This window comes from Boleophthalmus pectinirostris, unplaced genomic scaffold (genome assembly GCF_026225935.1).
Source record: "Boleophthalmus pectinirostris isolate CB_2022bp ecotype Guang Dong unplaced genomic scaffold, ASM2622593v1 HiC_scaffold_20, whole genome shotgun sequence".
In the NCBI taxonomy this organism is placed as follows: domain Eukaryota; kingdom Metazoa; phylum Chordata; class Actinopteri; order Gobiiformes; family Gobiidae; genus Boleophthalmus; species Boleophthalmus pectinirostris.
The window spans coordinates 15,532,719-15,553,169 of NW_026571153.1; the positions used below are offsets into that span (position 1 = coordinate 15,532,719).

The 20,451-nt window shown below is 38.4% G+C and overlaps 1 protein-coding gene across 3 annotated transcripts in view; it reads right to left on the reverse strand.

Moving 5' to 3' along the window:
* Nucleotides 1-8,132: 8,132 nt before the first annotated feature.
* The window catches only part of ppargc1a (peroxisome proliferator-activated receptor gamma, coactivator 1 alpha), a 57,098-nt gene continuing 44,779 nt past the window's right edge, over nucleotides 8,133-20,451 (reverse strand). For all 3 annotated transcript variants that reach the window (XM_055156669.1, XM_020923853.2, XM_055156668.1), the window contains exons 11-13: nucleotides 18,486-18,607; nucleotides 16,963-17,114; nucleotides 8,133-11,029 (exon numbers count right to left, since the gene is read on the reverse strand). In XM_055156669.1, coding sequence (XP_055012644.1) covers nucleotides 10,926-11,029; nucleotides 16,963-17,114; nucleotides 18,486-18,607 — 378 coding nt within the window. In that variant the 3' untranslated portion in view covers nucleotides 8,133-10,925. The remainder of the gene's footprint in view (nucleotides 11,030-16,962; nucleotides 17,115-18,485; nucleotides 18,608-20,451) is intronic.

Here is a 20,451-nt window from a genome sequence, read left to right on the forward strand (position 1 = left end):
TTTCTCTCCAACGACTAGGTCAGGAATCGGAATACACTAGATGGTTTGCAAGAACCCTGGAAGTGCGAGTTCGGGCACTGGCCAGTCAGTGAAGAGCCATATATTCTGTGTTGGTAACATTTCCCGAGATTGAGGATTTAAAGCTGGAACAAAAATTATGTTTGGTGAATTTTATCAAGGGGAAAGACGTTATTTCCCTTCTTCCTTCGGGATTTGGGAAAAGCTTAATATACCAGTTAGCCCTGTCACGACCATATATCACGTTACATATGTCACGACCAAATATCAGTGATTGGTTAAATGAAAAAAGTACCTGCCTACCGTTCGAACGAATGAATTCTAATGCTGTAAGGCCAGACGGTTTCCACAAAGTGAAACCGGCTGATGAGTCAGGCTAAGAAGGTCCAACCACAAACACTAATATGTACTAGGTGTCCCTCAAATGCACTAGACATTTCCTCTTGACAATTCTCGCAACATTAAGAACAAAACAGAAGAACAGTTTCACGCTTTGATTGTTGATTCTGAGGAAAATCTGTGCTCTTTCTCAGTCCTTGATGTTAATTCCTCTCTTTTTTTTACGTGTAAGCACCCATGTTTATTTCTGATTGGTCAATCCGTCCGTCAATCACGCCCTCTGAAATCAGGGAGACAGGATACAGCTCCAGATCAACTTGTCTTTGTAAACTTTTCTCAAAGCGTGTGGTTCAGGTAAATAGTTTACACCATCTCAGGCTTGAAGTCCTAATTTAACCCTGCCTTAACTTGGAATTGGTCACTGTTCAGTCCTGATACACTTGAGGTTGCATTCATACTCACCATATACATATTTGAACTGTATCTGTAACTAAAACCTGGACTAGACCTGGACTACACTAAGTCTACATTAAGATTTAACCGGGACAAGTATCAGTTAAGTTATGACTTGATGCTGGTCTAGACTTACTGAACTTCTGCTGGACATAGTTTAGTTTTATCTTTATCCACCCAAGTTGCAGTTTTGACCTGGTTATGTCAAAACAAAGTCCTGTTAGATCTGATTTAATCCTGGTTAAGACCTAGTGCATTAAGGATAAACAGTGTAGCGAAGTCTCTCTCATTTAGTTAATTAAAGTTAGAAGCCAAACATTTTCTGATATGGTGTGAAAATGACGCCAAGGAAGGTTTTGAAAATTACAAAGAATGTGTTTTGGAGATGTCTGATTGGACGTGATGGGAACACAGGGCGCTTGGGGAGATGTTTGGTTTTTATATGAATCAGTGATACATGACTACTGCAGTACGGCGGCCCTTTGTGACCAATCTGTCCCATTTGTTCATGTACTTTGATGGGGCTAACGTGGTTTCCCTGGAGCCAGTATGTCTCAAAAGTCGCTCTATGCTAAAAAGAATACACTGGGATACATAGAATTTTAAACACTAAAATACGGTGGCCGATGGAAGACAAACGAACTGCAACGGCCCAGCGCGTCTCAGTTAGAGAAAACAGAAACAATGCAAATTCACAAACTCGAACACAAGTTTAAATGAGGTAAAAACAAAGAACGTGGAGCAAATGAAAAAACACACTGCAAGAAACAAAGACAAATGTATCATCATTAAATGCGCTGCAAATATAGAAACGATGAAAACCAAGAAAACACCCACAAACGAAAAACTCTGCATAAAGAGTCACCACAACCTGCAGGGGGCGCTCTTAGTATAACAGCTCAGTGGAGAGACACACCAGATGTAGAGAGAGAAAGAAAACAGCCAACTGACAATAAACTACAGTGGGAAAAATTATTGTTACAACTTATCGACGTGAAGTCTGGCGAGAAATACAATAAAATACATGACACGTGATGTACCAGTGTTGTACAGCGATATTTATATCATTTATAAACACAGAATATGAATATAATCAAATAAAAGCCACATTACCGTAACAAACATTGAGCGGTTACACTGAGAGCGCCCCCTGCAGGTTTGGAGAGCTTCCATTGTTGTGACTCTATGCAGTGATGTTCGTTTGCAGGTGTTTTATTGTTTTTTATCATTTTGTTCTGTGCATCGTTTCTCTATTTGCAGCGCATTTAATGATAATACATTTGTCTTTGTTTCTTGCAGTATGTTTTTGTTCATTTGCACCACGTTCTTTGTACCTCGTTTCAACTTCTGTTTGAGTTTGTGAATTTGCATCGTTTCTGTACTTGAAGCTGTTTTCCCTAACTGAGACGCACTGGGCCGTTGCAGTGCGTTTGGCCCCCGTCGGCCCCCCGTACTAAAATGACATCAAGCGAGATCATTTTTAAGGTACGCTATGTAAGTTTTCTGGTGGAGGGAGATTTGAGATTGAGATTGCTTTGCCTGGAAAGCACCACAGTATGACTATAAACATTTCTCATCAAATCTCAATGGAAACAAGAAGGTGACGTCATCAGATCCATTGGATGATCTATTATTACATAGATTACATGTACTCTCAAAAATACTCGTAATCGAATAAATGTTTGTTTCTATATTAAGCAAAATTGGATCTTGTGAGCTTTAAGTCATGTTATAATGTTGTTCATCAAAAACATACCTGGACTTGTATTTTGTTTCATTCACACATGTTTGAGTCATCCTTTATTATTATAGTCTGTTTACATTTCCAAAGCTGAAAAATACGAGTGGTAGTTTTCAAGTTAACAAGTGTTTTCTGTCTGAGAGAAGAACTCCGCCTAAATATGCAGGCTTGGTGTGTTAAACATGTGTGTGAATGAAACAAAACACAACTCCAGGTATACGTTTTTGATGAGAAAACAACATTATATCATAGATCAGTGTAATAAGGGCCCTTTAATGATACTTAGGGCACAATTCAGGCAAAACATTAAAATTTCTAGAGACAAGCAGGTGGCTGGCCATATTCAGTAATGGCTTGGAAAGTGAGAAGTTGGTTGGACTCATGCTATCTTAAAATCTATCATATCAATAATGACTCCCACCATGACACCAACACAGACACAGAGGGTAAAATGTCTGGTGAGGAAAGAAGAGCTCAGATTACAAACCGTGTGGCTGTGAGAGAAATAAGTAAGTAGTAAAGGTAAAAACACACAGACTACTCACATAATTTGATATTTTTGAAGCGATCGTTAACAGCTCCCTGATTCCCTTTCCCTGTTCGGCAATAATCCTCTTCATTTCGTTTCCTCTGATATTTTTGTGAAGTAATTATTAATCCCCAACTTTAATTATGATGATAGCATCTTAGACATACTGAGATATCACATTGTTTTAAGTCACATGCTTTTATCATACAATGTTGTATCTGAAATAGTCGGTTCATTTCAGGGGAAGAAAGGATGTCATTTAATATGTGCAGTGTGCAAGTCTAATTTACATTACACAAATCGTACTTACTGACGATACCACATAGAGTAACATACATTTTTAAATAACAATGACATAGTTTGAATCACTGGACAGTCAGTGCAAATCTTGCCCCAATTCAGTTATCGCCTCCTGGGAAGATTTTTGGCATGTTAATTCTCAAGTGAATATCAAGTAGTACCTTCCATGCACCATTCTGTCTTGAAATTTTGTTTCACGGGGAGTAGGCACAACTACACTTAAATAGATGTTAGTAACACTGAAAACTAGCTGTAACAATAACACATCCACCACTGTCATGTGCGGAGATGTTGACATGGCACTGAAATATTTTTCAGTAAATGTGGTGCTCGGCTGAGTAAAAAAATCCTCCTCGGTCGTAAATTGGGAGTTGGATTGCTCATGTTCCACCCCACGGGCTTTAATTAAGCAGTCTCAGGTAGTCTAATCTTATTACGGGAGACTTGCTTGTTCCACACTCTAACCTGCTTACATGACACCCAACTGCAGCGGGGCGGTGAGACGCTCCCAAACGAGCTGTCATCATCGCACCGAGCTTCCTCTATTTTCAGAACACCAACCATTTACACATTCGCCTCAACGGTGCCACCAACAAAGGCCATTCTGTGAATGTGAGCAGCAGCTGAAGCACCAGGGCCACTCTCAATATGGCAGTGTTACCAATTACACCTGGAGTGAACCGTGTGCTTGTGCGCAAAGACACCAACTCCAGCCACAAGGGGTCACTAAGAAGTCTAAGTCTAACAATTTATCATTGCTGAATATTCATTATAATAAATAGATAAATAAATAAATACTTTATTGATCCCCAGACTTGGAACTTCAGTGTTAGGGAATGTTTACATTAACTAACACATGCAGTATTTTGAGTGTTAGGGAATGTTTACATGGCAACACATTTTCACAACTGGACTGGCCTCTCTTTTACATGACAAAGCACTATTGGCCCATCAAAACTGCCCTCAGCAAGAGGAAGGAAGCCATTCTGAGCTCCTAAATACTGGACAACCTCAGGGAAGGGAGACAGTGCAGCTCCAGTGTGAACTGTGATTGCAGATTGCAGCTTACTTGCACAGCTTCTTACATTTATATTTGGTAAAACAAAACAAAAACTGTTTATAAAAGAATTAACTTACTTTTACTTTAGAGAGCCCAAGAAGTTGAAAAAGCTACCTCCATGGTGTACACAGGAGGTAAGACTACTTCTACTGTGCAGTGCAATCTGTCAGTGCTGAGCACACCGCCTTTGGATGGACAAGTGAGTGCACTGCAGCTTTTCATGCATAAACACATTCACATCCAGCTTTAACCCTCTCAGGCTCAAATTAATTTTTAGCATCAGGAAAAATCTGATATTTGGGGAAAATTATAATATGGGGTAGTAATATACAATTCTGACTTTTTTATCCTTTGTAAACAAAAAAAGTATTTTGCACTACTGGCAGGCAGTTTGCGTGTAGCCATTCATGCACAGTCTGCATCGCCCACGTTTATCAGCATGGATGGGAGAAAAGGCTCCTGAGTAAAAAAAGCTCATATAATATGGATGTGGAGTAAGTAGGTACTTGGAATTTAGGTGTTGCAAATCTGCAACGCCTGCCTGGAGAGGGTTAATGTAAACATAGCAGAACTGAATTGTTGTATTGCTTTTGAGTACATTCAGTGTCATTATTTTATGGACTGTTTATTTGTGACAAAAAAAATGCTGTTCAAACGTTAAATACACAAAGGCCTATAACAGCTATACCATGGAATTACAATTGCAAATGGAATCATTCTTCCAATGATGTAATCTAAAGCCAAAAAAAAAAAGCACACACTGGCAGCTATAAGGGCATTTTGTGGCTTTGAGCAGCACCGAGACCCCAGCGAGACCCCCAATAATATAGAGCTTTACACAACAGCAGCAGTGGCATCAAACCCCATTATCTTCCAAGGCTACTACTTACTTCCAACTGGAGTCGAGATAGCTGCTTATCTCCTGGTTAATAATAAAAAATAACAGATAAAAATGCCTTCCTCTCGTGATGGAAAGAGAGAGGGGAAGCGGCGGGGGGAGGAGAGAGAGGGAGAAAGAGAGGGAGGGAGGTTCTTGGGACAGTTTCATTCAGTAGAAAGGGCAGCTGTGGGGACCTCCTGGTGTAGTGCAGAAAATGAAAGGCACAGCTCTCTTCTCTGGGGCTAAACAGCAGACTTAATAAAAACCACAATCAGACCCCCAACCTTAAAGTTTAATGCACATTCTCCACATATTTCTCTTTGGGGGAAAAATGGTAGACCCCCTGTGATACTAGATTCCAAATTCCAGTCTTTGTACTCAATAACATATTATTGTAAAGAAATATGGCATGTAATCCTTATTTGATTTTATCCATAGGTTTACAAAGCGATGAAAAAATAGCCATTGACCCAGCATCAATTTGAAAAAAGTACTCAAAATGGTGCCTATAAACATGGAGTTAAAACTGAAAACACATATCTGAGAAGAGTTTTCTAACATACGGCTTTCAGTCATTTAAAATAAACTAGGAAAACAAATTCATTTCAACATTTTGAGCTACAGGCTGTTTCAAAAGTCACATAAAAACATTGTCTTTCGTGTTCGTGAGATGCCTTGAGAATTAATTATCATTTTAAGTAATATTTTGAATACTACGACTTTATACTTAGATTAACGTGAATGCTAGAACAGAGAAAGAAGATGGTTATTATAATAAAGCCCCATTTAATATCAAGCTCGACATCAACTGACTATCCATAGTGCTAATGAAATTGTTCCCCCCAACTTTTTAATTAACTCTCCGGCTCGTGGTGTGGAGTCAAGTTGTGGACACAGACAAAGACGACAATGTGCTCCTTTCCCAGGTGAGATGAATTTCAAACAGGCAAAGTTATTCAGAATAAGGCTTTCTTTATTAGGAGCCCAACTTCAGAGAGAGAGACAGATGTGGGTAGGGCGGGCCAGTGTCATTGTGGTTTGGAGTTTCATATACAAAAGGAAGATGATAGGAACTGGATAGCAATTCAAACATGGGTAATGTTTGAAGAATAAGTTTATGTATTTTGTCTTAATTGGCAAAGAAATAGGTAAAATGTATAGTAGGAGTTGGTAGCTCTGGTTTTGACACTAAAATACTAAAAATATTGTCATCACAGTTACGTCACAAACCAGGAAGACGGTTGGAAAGATGCGATGACAACTTCCGGTGTAGTTCCCAACACTGGGTTCGCCGACCGACTGTGATCAAACCCATTGAAGTAAATGTGATCAGCGGTAAAATGAAGACTGCGACGTATGTGCTGTTTGGAATCATCTTGAACTTGATGCCCTCATCTTTTCTAAAAGCTCGGAGTTGTGTGTCAGTGGGGAAATGATGAAAACTGAGGTATGGTTGTAATTGTTGATTAGCTGAACATAACGGAACGCTTAGATGTAGAAAACTGGGCCATTTTCGCATTTTTCCTAGATTTTGTCAGACTTACTGCCGCAAACAGAGCTCGCCAGAAGTTGTCACATTTTCCTGGTTTGAGACATAAGTGTGAATAGAGCCTATAGGGTGAAGATTTGGTCCATGTTTTGAAATTTGTTAAAGGGGCCATATTACTCTATTTTTTGAAATACGTTATAATGTTGTTTCCTCTTAAAACATACTTGGAGTTGTGTTTTATTTATTTATTTGAGACAGGAACAGCTCACAATTGTTGCATTAACCTTAACAGGAGAGATGCATTGTACATCAGGTTGTAGCATCAGTGCTAATTTCCACCTGTCATCCCTGGGCAGGTTCATTGATTGATTGTATTTAACTGACCTTGGTTATCAACTGTTCTTCCTGCAGAACTATGTAACAGGTTTTGGACTGATGGGGGAAACCCATCCAGACATGGGGAGAAAAATGCAAACTCCACACAGAAAGGCCCAGGCAACCCGGGATCAAACCCAGAACCTTCTTGCTGTGAGGCATGAGTGCTAGCCACTCAGCCACCATGCCATGTTTTGTTGTATTCACATGTTTAACACACAAAACCTGCATATTCAGGCTGAGTTCTTGTCTCAGACATAAAACACTCCTTGTCATGTGGTAATACAGGTAGTGCTCCACTGTGTTTTAAAAGTCCATACAGCTTCACTAGAGAGATGTGGATTTGCAAATCTCTTCTAAGCAAAAGGTAAGTGTTAACTGTTAACTTGAAAACTACCACTAGACAGACTAATAATAAGAGGTTACTCAAACATCTGTAAATGAAACAAAGAGCAACTCCAGTCAGTTTTGCGTAATATAGGACCTTTAAGTTCCGACAGAGACTTGTTTTGGTCCTGGTCTACTCCTGCTCTCGTCCAGATGGCAGACGTATCTGTAGTTGTACAACCTTTTGCATAGTAGCAGCAGTATGAGCAGTTATGGTGGTATTATTATTACTCATATAAGCCTCTAGGGCCATGTCCATTCTATTTCTAATATTCTCACTTTCCTCATCGTAAAGATATACAGTAATTATTATGATGAAATGGCTATTAACGCAGAGCAGGTGTAGTACCATTTTCTGTGAGCATAATGATAGATTTATAGTCAAAAACCTCTTAAGACTGCATTGTTTCTTCCAAGTTTTCAATGTTCCATTTGAAAAACTTCAAGGATCTCTCCTTGATGGTAATCGCTGTGAGCGGTACATCATAACGGCTCAAAGTGCCGGATGATGGGACATTTATCACACTAAAATGCCACATTTTTTCAAACACATTTCCCTTTATTGGCATGGTGAGGCTGATGAGAATTGCACATAAAAAATTAAAATTCACAAGAAAGTCGTACAATAGGTAGAACCACAAAGGCATTGGTAAGGACTTGGCAGAAAAAGGCAACGTGGATAGGACACAGAACATCCAAAAATACACACACACTTCCCTTAAAATCTCACACACACTTGTACACGTAATGTCCTTCCAAAGAAAAACAAAGCAAGACAGTGTCCTCAATAGGTGACATTATCATTAAAAAGTCCGCCACAGTTGAAACCATAAGGTGTAATATATTGCTACTCTAGGCAATTTACAAAGCATTTTTTATTACAATGTTTAAAGCCACATCAATCAATGGGACACGACACCATTACCCAAATGCTATACAGACAACGGAAAGGGAAAAACAATGCCATAAAACACAGGTATTTTTTCACTTCCTTCTTTGAAAAATGTCTCCAATAGTCAAACTCCATAAAAGGAAGTCTGTGATCAGCATAGCTTTCATTATACACAATTTTTTTTCCCTTCCTGTGATGAGAGCTGGTTCTCTCATTACTCGGAACAGGATATTAATTGAACTAGAAACTGCAAGGTTACCTTTTATGTCATATCTGGACTGTGAGTGGAGAGAGAGGGGAAGAAGTGGTGCGGCATGCCTTAGTTGTGTAGGGTTTTCTCCTATAGGCCTATACAACCACCAGCCATAATATTACGACCACCAGCGCAATATTGATCGCCAAATTGAAATGAAGTTGTTGTGTTTTTGCTCAGAATCTGGTTCCAAGTTTAGAGGGACTTGCTTATGGATTTTAGCAGATGTTAAGTCGAATTATTGTTGCTTATTGCTCGAATAAGTTGTCTATTTTCACAAAACAAAAACCCAAAATATGCACAATCCTCCAGCTGGAAATGGGTCCACTGCATTGAAGGATGGGTCAAATGTTGGACAAAGTAGATTCAATGCAATTTCCCCATTTTTCTTGCTTCTAAAACACAAACACAGTGGTCCTGATGTTACGGCTGACTGCTGTATAAAAATGGTAAAAAATTTGCCATTGAGAAAATCAGATATCCCAAGTGGTTCTGGACTAGCCATGCACTACACATCAAATATTTTTCTTAGACACACACACACACACACACGGACGTTTTGCACACGAAGTACCACACTGTAATGCGTGCAATACAATCACGGACATCTTTAAAGGGAAAAGCAGAGGGAGGCCAAGACTTATTGGAATGGAGTCATCTTAGCTACCAGTGACTGGGTAATGGGTCCAAAATCCCCCCCAAAAAATCACAACGATAAGAGCTAAAATACAACTCTGAAAAATAATTTATTGCTTTTTATAGATTTTTTCCTTTCATTTATATTATTATTAATCATCTTGCAATTATTGTGAATATTATTACTATATGTTATTATTTGTACATCAAATACAAGATCATTAAAAAAGTCAGGAAATGAATTGTAAACTTTTTGTTTGGCATTCACATAATCAAAAAAGCGTGAGTGCAGCCATGTCAGTGTTACCAGTGGGACAACTTAATCAAAATCCTGCAAAATTATTCTTATTGCTTCTATGTAGACTTATAGACTGATACATGAGGAGTGACTGGCTGAAATGTTGTGATTGTTTCGGAAAGGCATAGAAGGTCACAAAATTCCCACCAAAAGATATTATTGTACACCCTGTCTAGTGATTGTGAGTTAAATAACAGAAATAATAAATACATTTTATGAGGTACGCCACATCAAATGGAACTCATAAATAGTTTTGATTAAAAAATAAATACATAAATATTTTGGATTAAAATTATTTGGTTGATCAAAAACCTTCCAAAGAATCAAAGTGTATATACTGATTGCTTTCAAATAATTCATAAAAAATGGGGGTCCATTTTTTTTCCCAATCATGAAAAAACTTTAAAAATGCATTTTACACTGGCAAAAACACTGATTGAGGACATTATAAACACATAAAACTATACATGGTTGACTTTTTAACCCCTTTCCCAACAAAATAACTTAAAAAAGGACATTGTTTACTGGCTCTTTCAAACTGAGCAGTCGACGTAGATTTTTTGTTCTTTTTTTACAATCATGTCATGACAAAACATCATGTAGGTGTACAATGTTGTGTAATCACTACAGATCAAACATTCTGAATTAAGAAATTTTTCTCTTTCATTTAAAAAAGGCTGCGTTTTACAGTGCATAGCTGTAACAAATAAAGAATTTTCTTATCTGATATGTACATAAAACAAAAATATTCCTTTTTATAATATTTGTAAATACACAGCTACATTTCAACCTCTTAAAATGTAGACACCCTTGAGAATTTTCTAAACAATTCCCACTTGTTTTGCAATGTAACACCAGATCCACACAGCAGATTTCTAAAATAAAAAGAAATGACAAAACAAAACAAATCTGGCTGAACAAGCTGCTACCCCAAAGGATTGTGGGTATTGTAGTGCTTAGAGAAAAAAAGACAGTTTCTTTTCCTTTTCTTCCATCACAACAGCAGTTGAGTGCATTGAACCTGCATTGAACAGATTCTGAGGGTTCACTGGCTTTCCCACAATGCATTGCTTCTCCTTCTTCATCAGCAGCTTTGTTCATGTAAACTTCATTTGATATATTCATTTTTCACGATATACGTCTATATTTTTTCTTCATATAAACTCTGTGAAATAGAGTGTAAATCTTCTCATAGTCTTGAGAAACAGTGAGGTATCGGAAGTCCCTCTCGCGTCGTGTGACAACGGACGGCGGTTGCCCCTGACGACCGGTTGGTTACCTTCTCAGGCTGCGCTGGGCCTCTCGGAGCAAGCTGTCGAAGTCCAGGGAGTCGTACTTGCTTTTGGTGGAGGCTGGATCAAAGTCGTCTGAATGAGAGTCTACAACAAAAAAGGCAACAAAAACAAACAGGTCAGTGGAGTAAATACTTCTGAGAGGAGCAAGGAATAGACGGTACACGGCAGGGAGTATCTCGCTGTTTCTCAGATATGGGTATTTGGTTGAGCGAGACAAGGCAAGTTTATTTGTTTAGCACAATTTGTATACCAAATAATTGAACTGAATAAGAAACTCACAATGCAAACAAATCAAAACATAAATAAGCCTCATAAAATTAACTTTAAAAGAGTCATTTTAGTCGTATGCACAGCTACAAATAACTGGGAATGTAACAATATCCAAATCTCACGGTACGATATTTATTGCAATATTTTGTGGAGACTAACAAAACTCTTAACTGTTTTTCCTCTTAAAATGCCTCGACAAGACTGAATCCAAAGAACTAAGACTTAAAGTGTTAGAACTGTTATTTCTTCATGTAGTCTGCACTAAAATGGAGCAAAGGATCATGGTCTTTGTAGTTCAATTTGTCTTTTTTTTTTTTAGCAATTGCTGCACCATAACTCTTAATTTAAGCAAAGACACTTGTAATTCGATATATTGTGATGGTCCACAATATTATTGTGAGAAATTTGAGGATACAATATCACGATATTTCGGTTATTGTTACATTCCTACAAATAACTATTTTGAGCCTAGATTTAAACATAGTCAAAGTAGACCAAAGTAGGACCAATTCTTTTTTTTTTGTCCGAGTCTCTGTATTCCCAAGTGTTGTTCCCAGTTTGTCCTCAGAGCATCAGACGTGTCCAGTAAATAAAAAACTAACCTAAACACGCGACTGTATGTGTTCATAATCATGCAACATTCGATTTTCATACCCTCATTTTGTTATTATTTAGCCAAAAGTGAATAGTTACTTAACAAAAACCAAAATTTTTAAATCTTGCAGCGTGTAGGCAGTTATCCACTACAGCAGCAACACAAATACTGAATATCAGATGGAAAAATCAATTCTTGGACCATCCCTAGAAAGGAACTATTGGCTGAAATATAAAACACGAGATCCAAGGATTGTTCTATATGAATTCTATTGAGTTTTGAGTCAGATAAGATGTTTTGGATTTGTATTCCTCGGATTCATTGTACGTTTTTACCGCATAGTTCCACCTTTCTTGTCTCCTGCCATTCTCGAAAGCTTTTGCACATTACTGTAGGTAAAATGTTGTCTCCCCATCTCTCATTCTGCCTATTCTTCTTGATGAACCTGATAATACACAGCGCCTGTCTTATCTCCGCCTACACACAGCTTCACAAATGGGACCCCCAAAGACCCCCGCAGCTTTCTCTCCCAGCTTTGAGGAATTGGGATGTCCGTTCCTGATCTAATGCAATGACCGCCGGCTCTACCGTGTCAGCCCGTGCACCTTGAGGGATGAGAAATTCCAAGGCGTTTCACTTCAAACTAATGGACAGTGTCTCCGAAAACAAAAAAACGGACAAGATGGAGAAGTGTGGCTGAGGAAAGAGTAGACGCTATTAAATTCACTTTCTATCAGAATGAGGGACCAAAATAGCCCAATTCTAACAAAAAGGGTCTTTCAATTCAACTAGACTGATTAGTCAATTCCGGTTTAATGTCTCTCCTCAAGGCTGTAGATTAGTAACTGTTTCTTTGTGTGCCAATTTTTCAGTACTTAAATTGGCTGGTGGCTTAGGGAAGTGCTTCTCAAACTGCGGTGCATGTATTCAAAGTAAATGGTCTGGTTTATTCCTTTCTTGGTTTATTGCTGATTAAAATAAAATTAAAAGAAATAAAAAGTTTTGATGGTAACATTATAGCCACTGCACATGATATTTAAACTCAACTCAGCTAATACTTTTGAACACCTTTTTACACACTTTTATACTGTCGGATTTACAAGTTATCAGGATACTCCAAAAATATTTAGATATTATTTTTTGAGGAAATATATCCATTTATTTATACAGTTATAGTAGATTTAGTACAAGGATAAACATCTGACTTGGTTTGGGTTCAATTTTACTTGATACAAAGTGGTTTAATACTGGTTTAGCTCTGGTTTACAAGTGGTTTAGTTTTGGTATAGGTCTGGTTTAATCCTGGTTTAGACCTGATTTAGTCCTGGTTTAGACCTGGTTTAGTTCTGGTATAGATCTTGTTTAGTCCTGGTTTAGACCTGGTTTAGACTTGGTTTAATCCTGGTTTAGACCTGTTTATAGACTTGGTTTAGTCCTGGTTTAGACCAGGTTTAGACCTGGTTTAGTCCTGGTTTTAGACCTGGTTTAGTCCTCGCTTACACCTGATTTAGTTCTGGTATAGATCTGGTTTAATTCTAGTTTAGACCTGGCTTTGTTCTAGTATAGATTTTGTTTAGTCCTGGTTTAGACCTGGTTTAGTGTTGACATAGATCTGGTTTAGTCCTAATTTAGTCCTTGTATAGCTCTGGTTTAGTAATGGTATAGACCTGATTTAGTTCTGGTATAGGCCTAGGTTTAATACTGGTTTAGACCTGATTTAGTTCTGGCGTAGATCTGGTTTAGTCCTAGGTTAGTCCTTGTATAGATCTGGTTTAGTAATGGTATAGACCTGATTTAGACCTGGTTTAGTTCTGGCATAAATCTGGTTTAGTCATGGTTTAGTCCTTGTATAAATCTGGTTTATCCTGTAAATCCTGTTTAAGTCCGGTGGTAATCTTATCTAGACCTGGTTAGAGCACTGGCTTAACCCTTTGAAAAGCCCTGGTTTAGGTCTGGTAAAGATTTGGTTTAGTAGTGACTCAGAGCTGGTCTGGTTTTACTCTAAATCCTGTTTAAGTCCTGTGGCATTCTTATCTAAACCTGGTTAGAGCGCTGGCTTAAATCTTTGAAAATGTATAGTAAGAGCTTCACTTAGGAAAGATAAGAATGTGCATTATACAGCTCTGACCTCACATATTAGGAGGAAATACATGTCAGACGCAGGAGATGTCAATAAGCTGCCTCCCATGTCACCTATAGATGGACATAATTATCTCTGCTGCCTTTTCCAGTCTCTCTTCTGAGAAAAGAAGTCTATTTTCTGTTGCAACTTGGCTTAGGGCCAGGGAAAAGGAGGAAGCCTTGATTTCATTGATAGCGTGCATTATTTATATAAAAAAACAACTTTTGGCGGTATTTCTGTATGTGGACCATATGGAAACCTTGATAGCTTGTGTGCCTGTCTGTCTGTTTCTGCAAAATAGAGTCGTAAGCCTACAAGCGAGGTTGCATTAGACAATATTACGTGGCTCTTCAGAGTTTCGTATACCTTATAGAATGTAAACAATGAAAATAATGGAAGGAGTACAAGTAGTATTATTATTAGAAGTACTAGTTGTGGTAGCAGTAATAGTGATTTAACATAAGCAAGGCGTCACAAGTCTGCATACTATATACGCTCCTGTCCCAAACTTATTATACACAACTTGCTGATAATGCCCCACATAACCTACTGTATTGAGATTTGGGGTAATACACATAAGACTAATACAAATCCAATCTTTACCTTGCAAAAAAGTCAATAAGAGAAGTCACATTATCAACTTATAATGAATCAACCAATGTGTTATTTATAAAACTCTGAAATTTTACAATGTAGTCGCCACTTTGATAATCATGTTCAGAGTAAACAACTATCTCTTGTCACAATCCTTACAGAATATGTTCAAAATCCGAAACAGCCAATATGAGCTCAGAGGAACTAACCTGATTCATCAGACTTCGTGGAAACCGTCAAACCTTGCAGCAATAGGATTCGTTCGCTCAACGGTAGGGGGGTACTTTTTTCATTTAACCATTCGCTGCTATTTGGTTGTGACACTAATAAAATATTATGAAATTTTGTCCTGTTAAAGGGGTGGAGCTCTGGAACAACTGTACAGAAACCCTAAAATTGTGCACCACTCTCTCCCATTTTATAAAGAAGTGTAAATGTTTAACTCTGGGCAGATACATGAATTATGATACTTTGTTTGTGCTGTAGTACTTTGCTGTACTGTTACTGATTTGTTTGTTTCCTCTTGCTGTATTTATGAATATAAACTGGTGTCAAGATGATGCTCTGATAAAGGAATAAAGAGTAAAGGCAGAATAAGCTCAAGCTTCAGCCTCCACCTTTTCGGTCTGTGTATGTTAAATATGACTGTTTGTGAAATAATGTCAGAATATACCTGTGGCCAAAATAAATCCATCAGTCAAAATCCAACTTGTACATGAAATCTGTCAACATTTGGCATAAACCCTTGGCCAAACTTGAAATGATTCCACCTTAGATTAAATAGTGTAGCATTCAATTAGGAAATAACAATCATTTGAAGATAAAGTCAATCATTAATTCTGAAAGCGAAATTGGCTAAATTATTGTTTTTTTTTTTTCATGCACAATTGTACTGATTTCAATTAAGTATATCACATTTGAAAAAGCAGGTAAGATCTATACAAATCTGACTTTCACCTACTCCTCTTGAATATTTTTTTCTTGTTTTAATTTCCATTTTTATTTATACAAAAAATGCATCCAAAATAAAGATCTCAATCAATCTAAACAAAGCAATTTATGTTTTTACTCCAAATTCCCTGTATCCCATCCTTAACTAATTAACTTCTTCATTACATTACACCTCCACTGGTCTTTTCACGCCACTGTCAGACTGCACCTTGTTCAAACCCCACAACAGCTGGCGCCAGATGGATCCTCACTCGGGACGGGGCGTACGGGGGTAGGCAGGGAGGGGGAGTGCTGTTTTTTTATTGGGACCTAACCTTGTTCCCACCTTTCTCTCCCCTCTTCTTCATCATCCTTTTGTCCTTGTAAAAAATTCACCTCCTCAACCCCTCCTCAGTTCTTAATGCGCTTGTGATCTCCCGACACCCACGCGTTCGGGATATATATACAGCCAACATGAAAACGCATCACAAATTCAAAGGGAAAAGGGGGAGAGGAGCTGCAAACACGCTTTTAAGGATCTAACTCCATGAATGCTTCTCAGAACAACAAAGTAGTAATGTGGGTTTGTGGGGGTTTGTGTGTGTGTGTAAGTAATGTTGTTTTTTCTAGAGAGGCAACTCACATACTCAATGGGGGAAGAGGGTCCCTTTATAGCCATGGTCCTTGATCGACCCCAGTGTCCTTAAATGCCCTAATGCTTGGTGGATATACCCTTTCACTTAAAGAGCCCATAGTGAGCTATTTTCCAATCTATCATAAACTTGTTTCCTCATCAAAAACATATCTGGAGATGTGTTTTGTTTCAGTCACACATGTTTAACTGCGTACTCCTGCATACTACTTGAATCATTTGAATGATTTAAGCCCTGGAATTGTCAATATTTACTTAACTAAAAGGGTGTCTTACTTGACTAATAATAAAGGTGTTTTGACTTAAACAATGAGTGAATGAAACAGTACGTATTTTTTTCATGCTTATTTGAGGTAGAACATTATAACTTTTCCCAAATGGCTTAAACCTCACCACACATTCAATTGCCAGATAAGTTAACAATTTTAAAGCAGCACTATGTAAGATTTTGGTTCATACATACTTTGGGACATGCTCCCAAGTGAAGATGTTTTATGCCATATGTTTGAGTCAGGTTTGTGGATATGCAAGCTCACTCACAGCAAGGATGCATGTTTTTCTATGGTTTTCAATGCAATAAAAACATGAGAAAAAGAAATGCTTTTGGGGTTGGTTTGTTTTTTTGGTTTTTATTCTTTAGCTAAAAAGTTACACAGTTGGGCTTTAAGATGATGACATAAAAATGCAATACCTCCTCTGTTTCCTTAAATTTTGCAGTCTTTCCCTTCTGCATTATTGTGCTGACTCCTTGAAGGCGCACAAATATAAAGCACAGCTGCAGGGGGGCTGATGGGAGGAGGACTACACAATACTACACAACACTACACGACATTACACAACACTACAGCACTTACCCAAGTCGGTGTAATGTGATTTGCCGAACTGCTTCTGTCCGCCAAAGCACAGCTCGAACTGGGGCTCGTGTGACCGGCGTAGGGTGTGTCCCTTCTCCAGGGCAGCGAAGGCATCACAAGTGTAGCGGTACGTGATGAAGCCAAAATTGTCCCTGGTCAAAAATAGACAAAAGCCGTACGTCACAGAGATGCTGCTGTGGGGGCTACAATAAGCGCACAGGAGGGAGGCGTTGACTTTAGCTATTTATGCAAAGGAGAATCAATAAAAGTGTATCTTTGGGGTGTGGAGAAGAGAAGGTTACTAAGGCAGTTTTGTCAACATTAAAGGGGCTTTTAGTGCTATAGTTTTGATGTAAAAATTGCATCAAATGGTCTCGTAAATGCCAACAAGAAAGTATATCCACCCTTAAAAGTGTGTTAACAGTACAGAAGAGTTATCCCAGAAGCAAATAAACAAACTTTTTGGACCTAAATTTAAACCAAATACTCCAAATGTTCTTTGCTAATGAGACTCAATTAAGTGCATTAGAGCCCTGTGGGGAAACACAAATACAATATACAAACATACGCTATTACTTATAGCAATTAGCGTATCAATTTAGCCTGTAAGCTGAAGGCTAAGTAATCTGGGCACATCACCAATTGTACTCTTCATTATATTGCTTATTTGCTTCAGGTCCAACACTTTACGGTAAGTTTAATATCTTTAACTACTACTGCTTGTGTATTAATTAAACATCACAGTGATGCATCAGTAGCCTGATTCATCAACCGGTTTCACTTTGTAGAAAGTGTCTGACCTCACACCATTAGGATTTGTTTGCTTGATAGAAAGCTGGTACTTTTTTAAAATTTAACCAATCACTGCCATTTGGTCACGACGTATGTAATGTGACGTTAATGGGGCTAACTGGTATATTAAGCTTTTCCCAAATCCCACAGGAAGAAGGGCAATAACATCTTTCCCTTTGATAAAATTCACCAAACATTCTCTTTGTTCCGGCTTTAAATCCTTGATCTTGGGAATCGTTGCCAACACAGAATGTATGGCTCTTCGCTGATTGGCTGGTGCCCAAACTCGCACTTGTGGAGTTTTTGCAAACCGTCTAGTGTATTCTGATTCCTGACCTAGTCGCTGGAGAGAAATGAAATTGAGAGGAGGCACTAGGTGGCGCCAGCCTGGCTAATGCATCAGCTTAAGACAAAAAAAAATTGGTAGAGAAAGGCGTACACCCTCACATCTATGCACAAGGCAATTTCACCTCATGTATTCCAGTAATGCCTGCCTCTACACTGCCACAAATAAGACATAAATGTTAACCAAAAAGCTACACCGTCTCAATGACCATTTTCAACCAACCCGCTAAAACGTTTCCTCTGCATGTTCAAGAGCAATAACACATATTTGAGCTGCAGACTTGGGCCTATCCAGAGGGTAGGAATGTTCTACTAAATATTTCTGTCCACTTTGTCTCTCCCGCTCTCTCACACACACATACATACACCTGGTCTCATGGTCTTACCCATCATCCCTCAGGTTCACCGCGCATTCTTCAATTTCACCGAAGACTTCAAAGCGGCGTTTTAGCTCGGTCCTGGTGCAGTCAGAGCTCAACCGGCCCACGTACACCGCCCGCCTCTCGTCCTATTCGTTAACAACAAGAAAAACACCAGATTAGAAGGATGAGCTGGAGTTTGCCTGTCGTTTTTACATGGCACTAATGAATTGGCTGTGATAACCCCGAAGCCTCCACTCCTCAGACCTCCACCACCTTGCTCCTTTCACTTTGTTTTGTTCCTCTCTGATTGCTTCTACTTGTTTTTTTTTTCCTTTGCTTTTGATCTGATAGCGTTGCAGTTTGGAGGTGCTTTCAATCTCTCTTGACGCTACAATTCCTCTTTCTCTCCGCCAAGTCATCAACCGGTGGCGGCACGCAGCGATTTTTATCAAATGATGCCGTGTCGAGTTTAAAACTGTTTTTCATGGAGGCTAAAAATAAAACAGAAGGGTGACTCAGCCGTGGAGCAGAGAGTTAAGCAGTGCGTTTGATTGGAAGAGTTGCGAGAAGTAATTAAAATCTGTAGGCCTAATAAATATACCTAATTCTCAATTAACATAAAAGTTCTCAAGAAAATTGTTGCTTATTAAACGCAAATGTTTACTTTCAGTTCAACTTGACCAAGTTCCCAATGGCCCCTTAAAGTGTGGACAGATATTTTGGTCATGTTTGAATAAATTGGTGAATGCCTAACTAAAACAAATTTTTGTTAAAATGTGATAGAATAACTTTTCATTTTTCATTACAATGAATCAATGAATAGAAATACATAATGTAATTGTACACGTCAGAGGTGGGGACTTGCAAGTGGTGACATGGACTCAAGTCAGACTTGGACAGAGTAAGACTTGACTCTTAAACATGATTCTTCCATTTCAGTGCAGACTACATGACAAAATAACTGTTATTAAGCATTCTCAAATCTGAATTCTTTATATTCTGACTGTAATAATTTGCTCTCTTGTCAAGACATTTAAAAAATACTCAATTATAAATATACCATGACTTTTTAAGTACAATTTAGTTTAAAAGTTAAACTACAAAAATCTAAGCTATATTTGGTACTTTTTTGGTTTAAAGACTTGATGACTTGAAGATCAAAGCAGATGACTTGGACTTGACTTGGACTTATGGGCCAGTGACTCGAGATTTGACTTGGACTTGCCTGTATTTGACTTGGGACTTGACTCGGACTTGAGGTAAAAAAATTGAGACTTATTTGAGACTTGAAAAACAGTGACTCGGTCCCACCTCTGGTACATGTACATGACAGAAGGCATTTCCATATTTAGAAAGGAGCTGATACGAAGAAAGAAATCTTATATTAGTTAGAAAAGACTACAAACTGCTGACTGACCGTTTTAATTAAATTCTTAAAATTATTTATAAGAAGAATCTGTATTTTTGCTTACAAATGTCTTGTTTCTTTCTAATAGCAACAGACTCGGTCACATGAAGTGGTTTGATGTTCAGTTGACAAAACTGTACTCATCATTATGAACAATAGCTTTACTGAACATATTTGAGTACTTTTACCACTACGTAGTAACATTTTGATGCATAGTAATACTTTTACTTTTGTAGATATTAGTTCTTTCACCTCAGGTCTTTGTACTTTTCCACTGCCTTTAATGCTTATACATTCACTTTGGTACAAAAATGCTTGCTGAATTAGTGGTTTACTTGCTGACAGCTGATAAATAGGCGGTCCTTTCTTGACGGCACCCTGAGGGCTACTTGTGTGTGTGTGGGTGAGCGGGAGAATGGGCGAAAAACACACAGAGATATGCAAACAGACAGTTGGAACAAGCATCTTTCACACGGCCGGACTCTCAAACCCGCTCTGACAGCTCGAGCTCCACACACCTTGTAATTGTTTGTGCCTCTATGTCGAAAAGTGTATGCCTGCCAAGCCGAGTTTGCATTACTG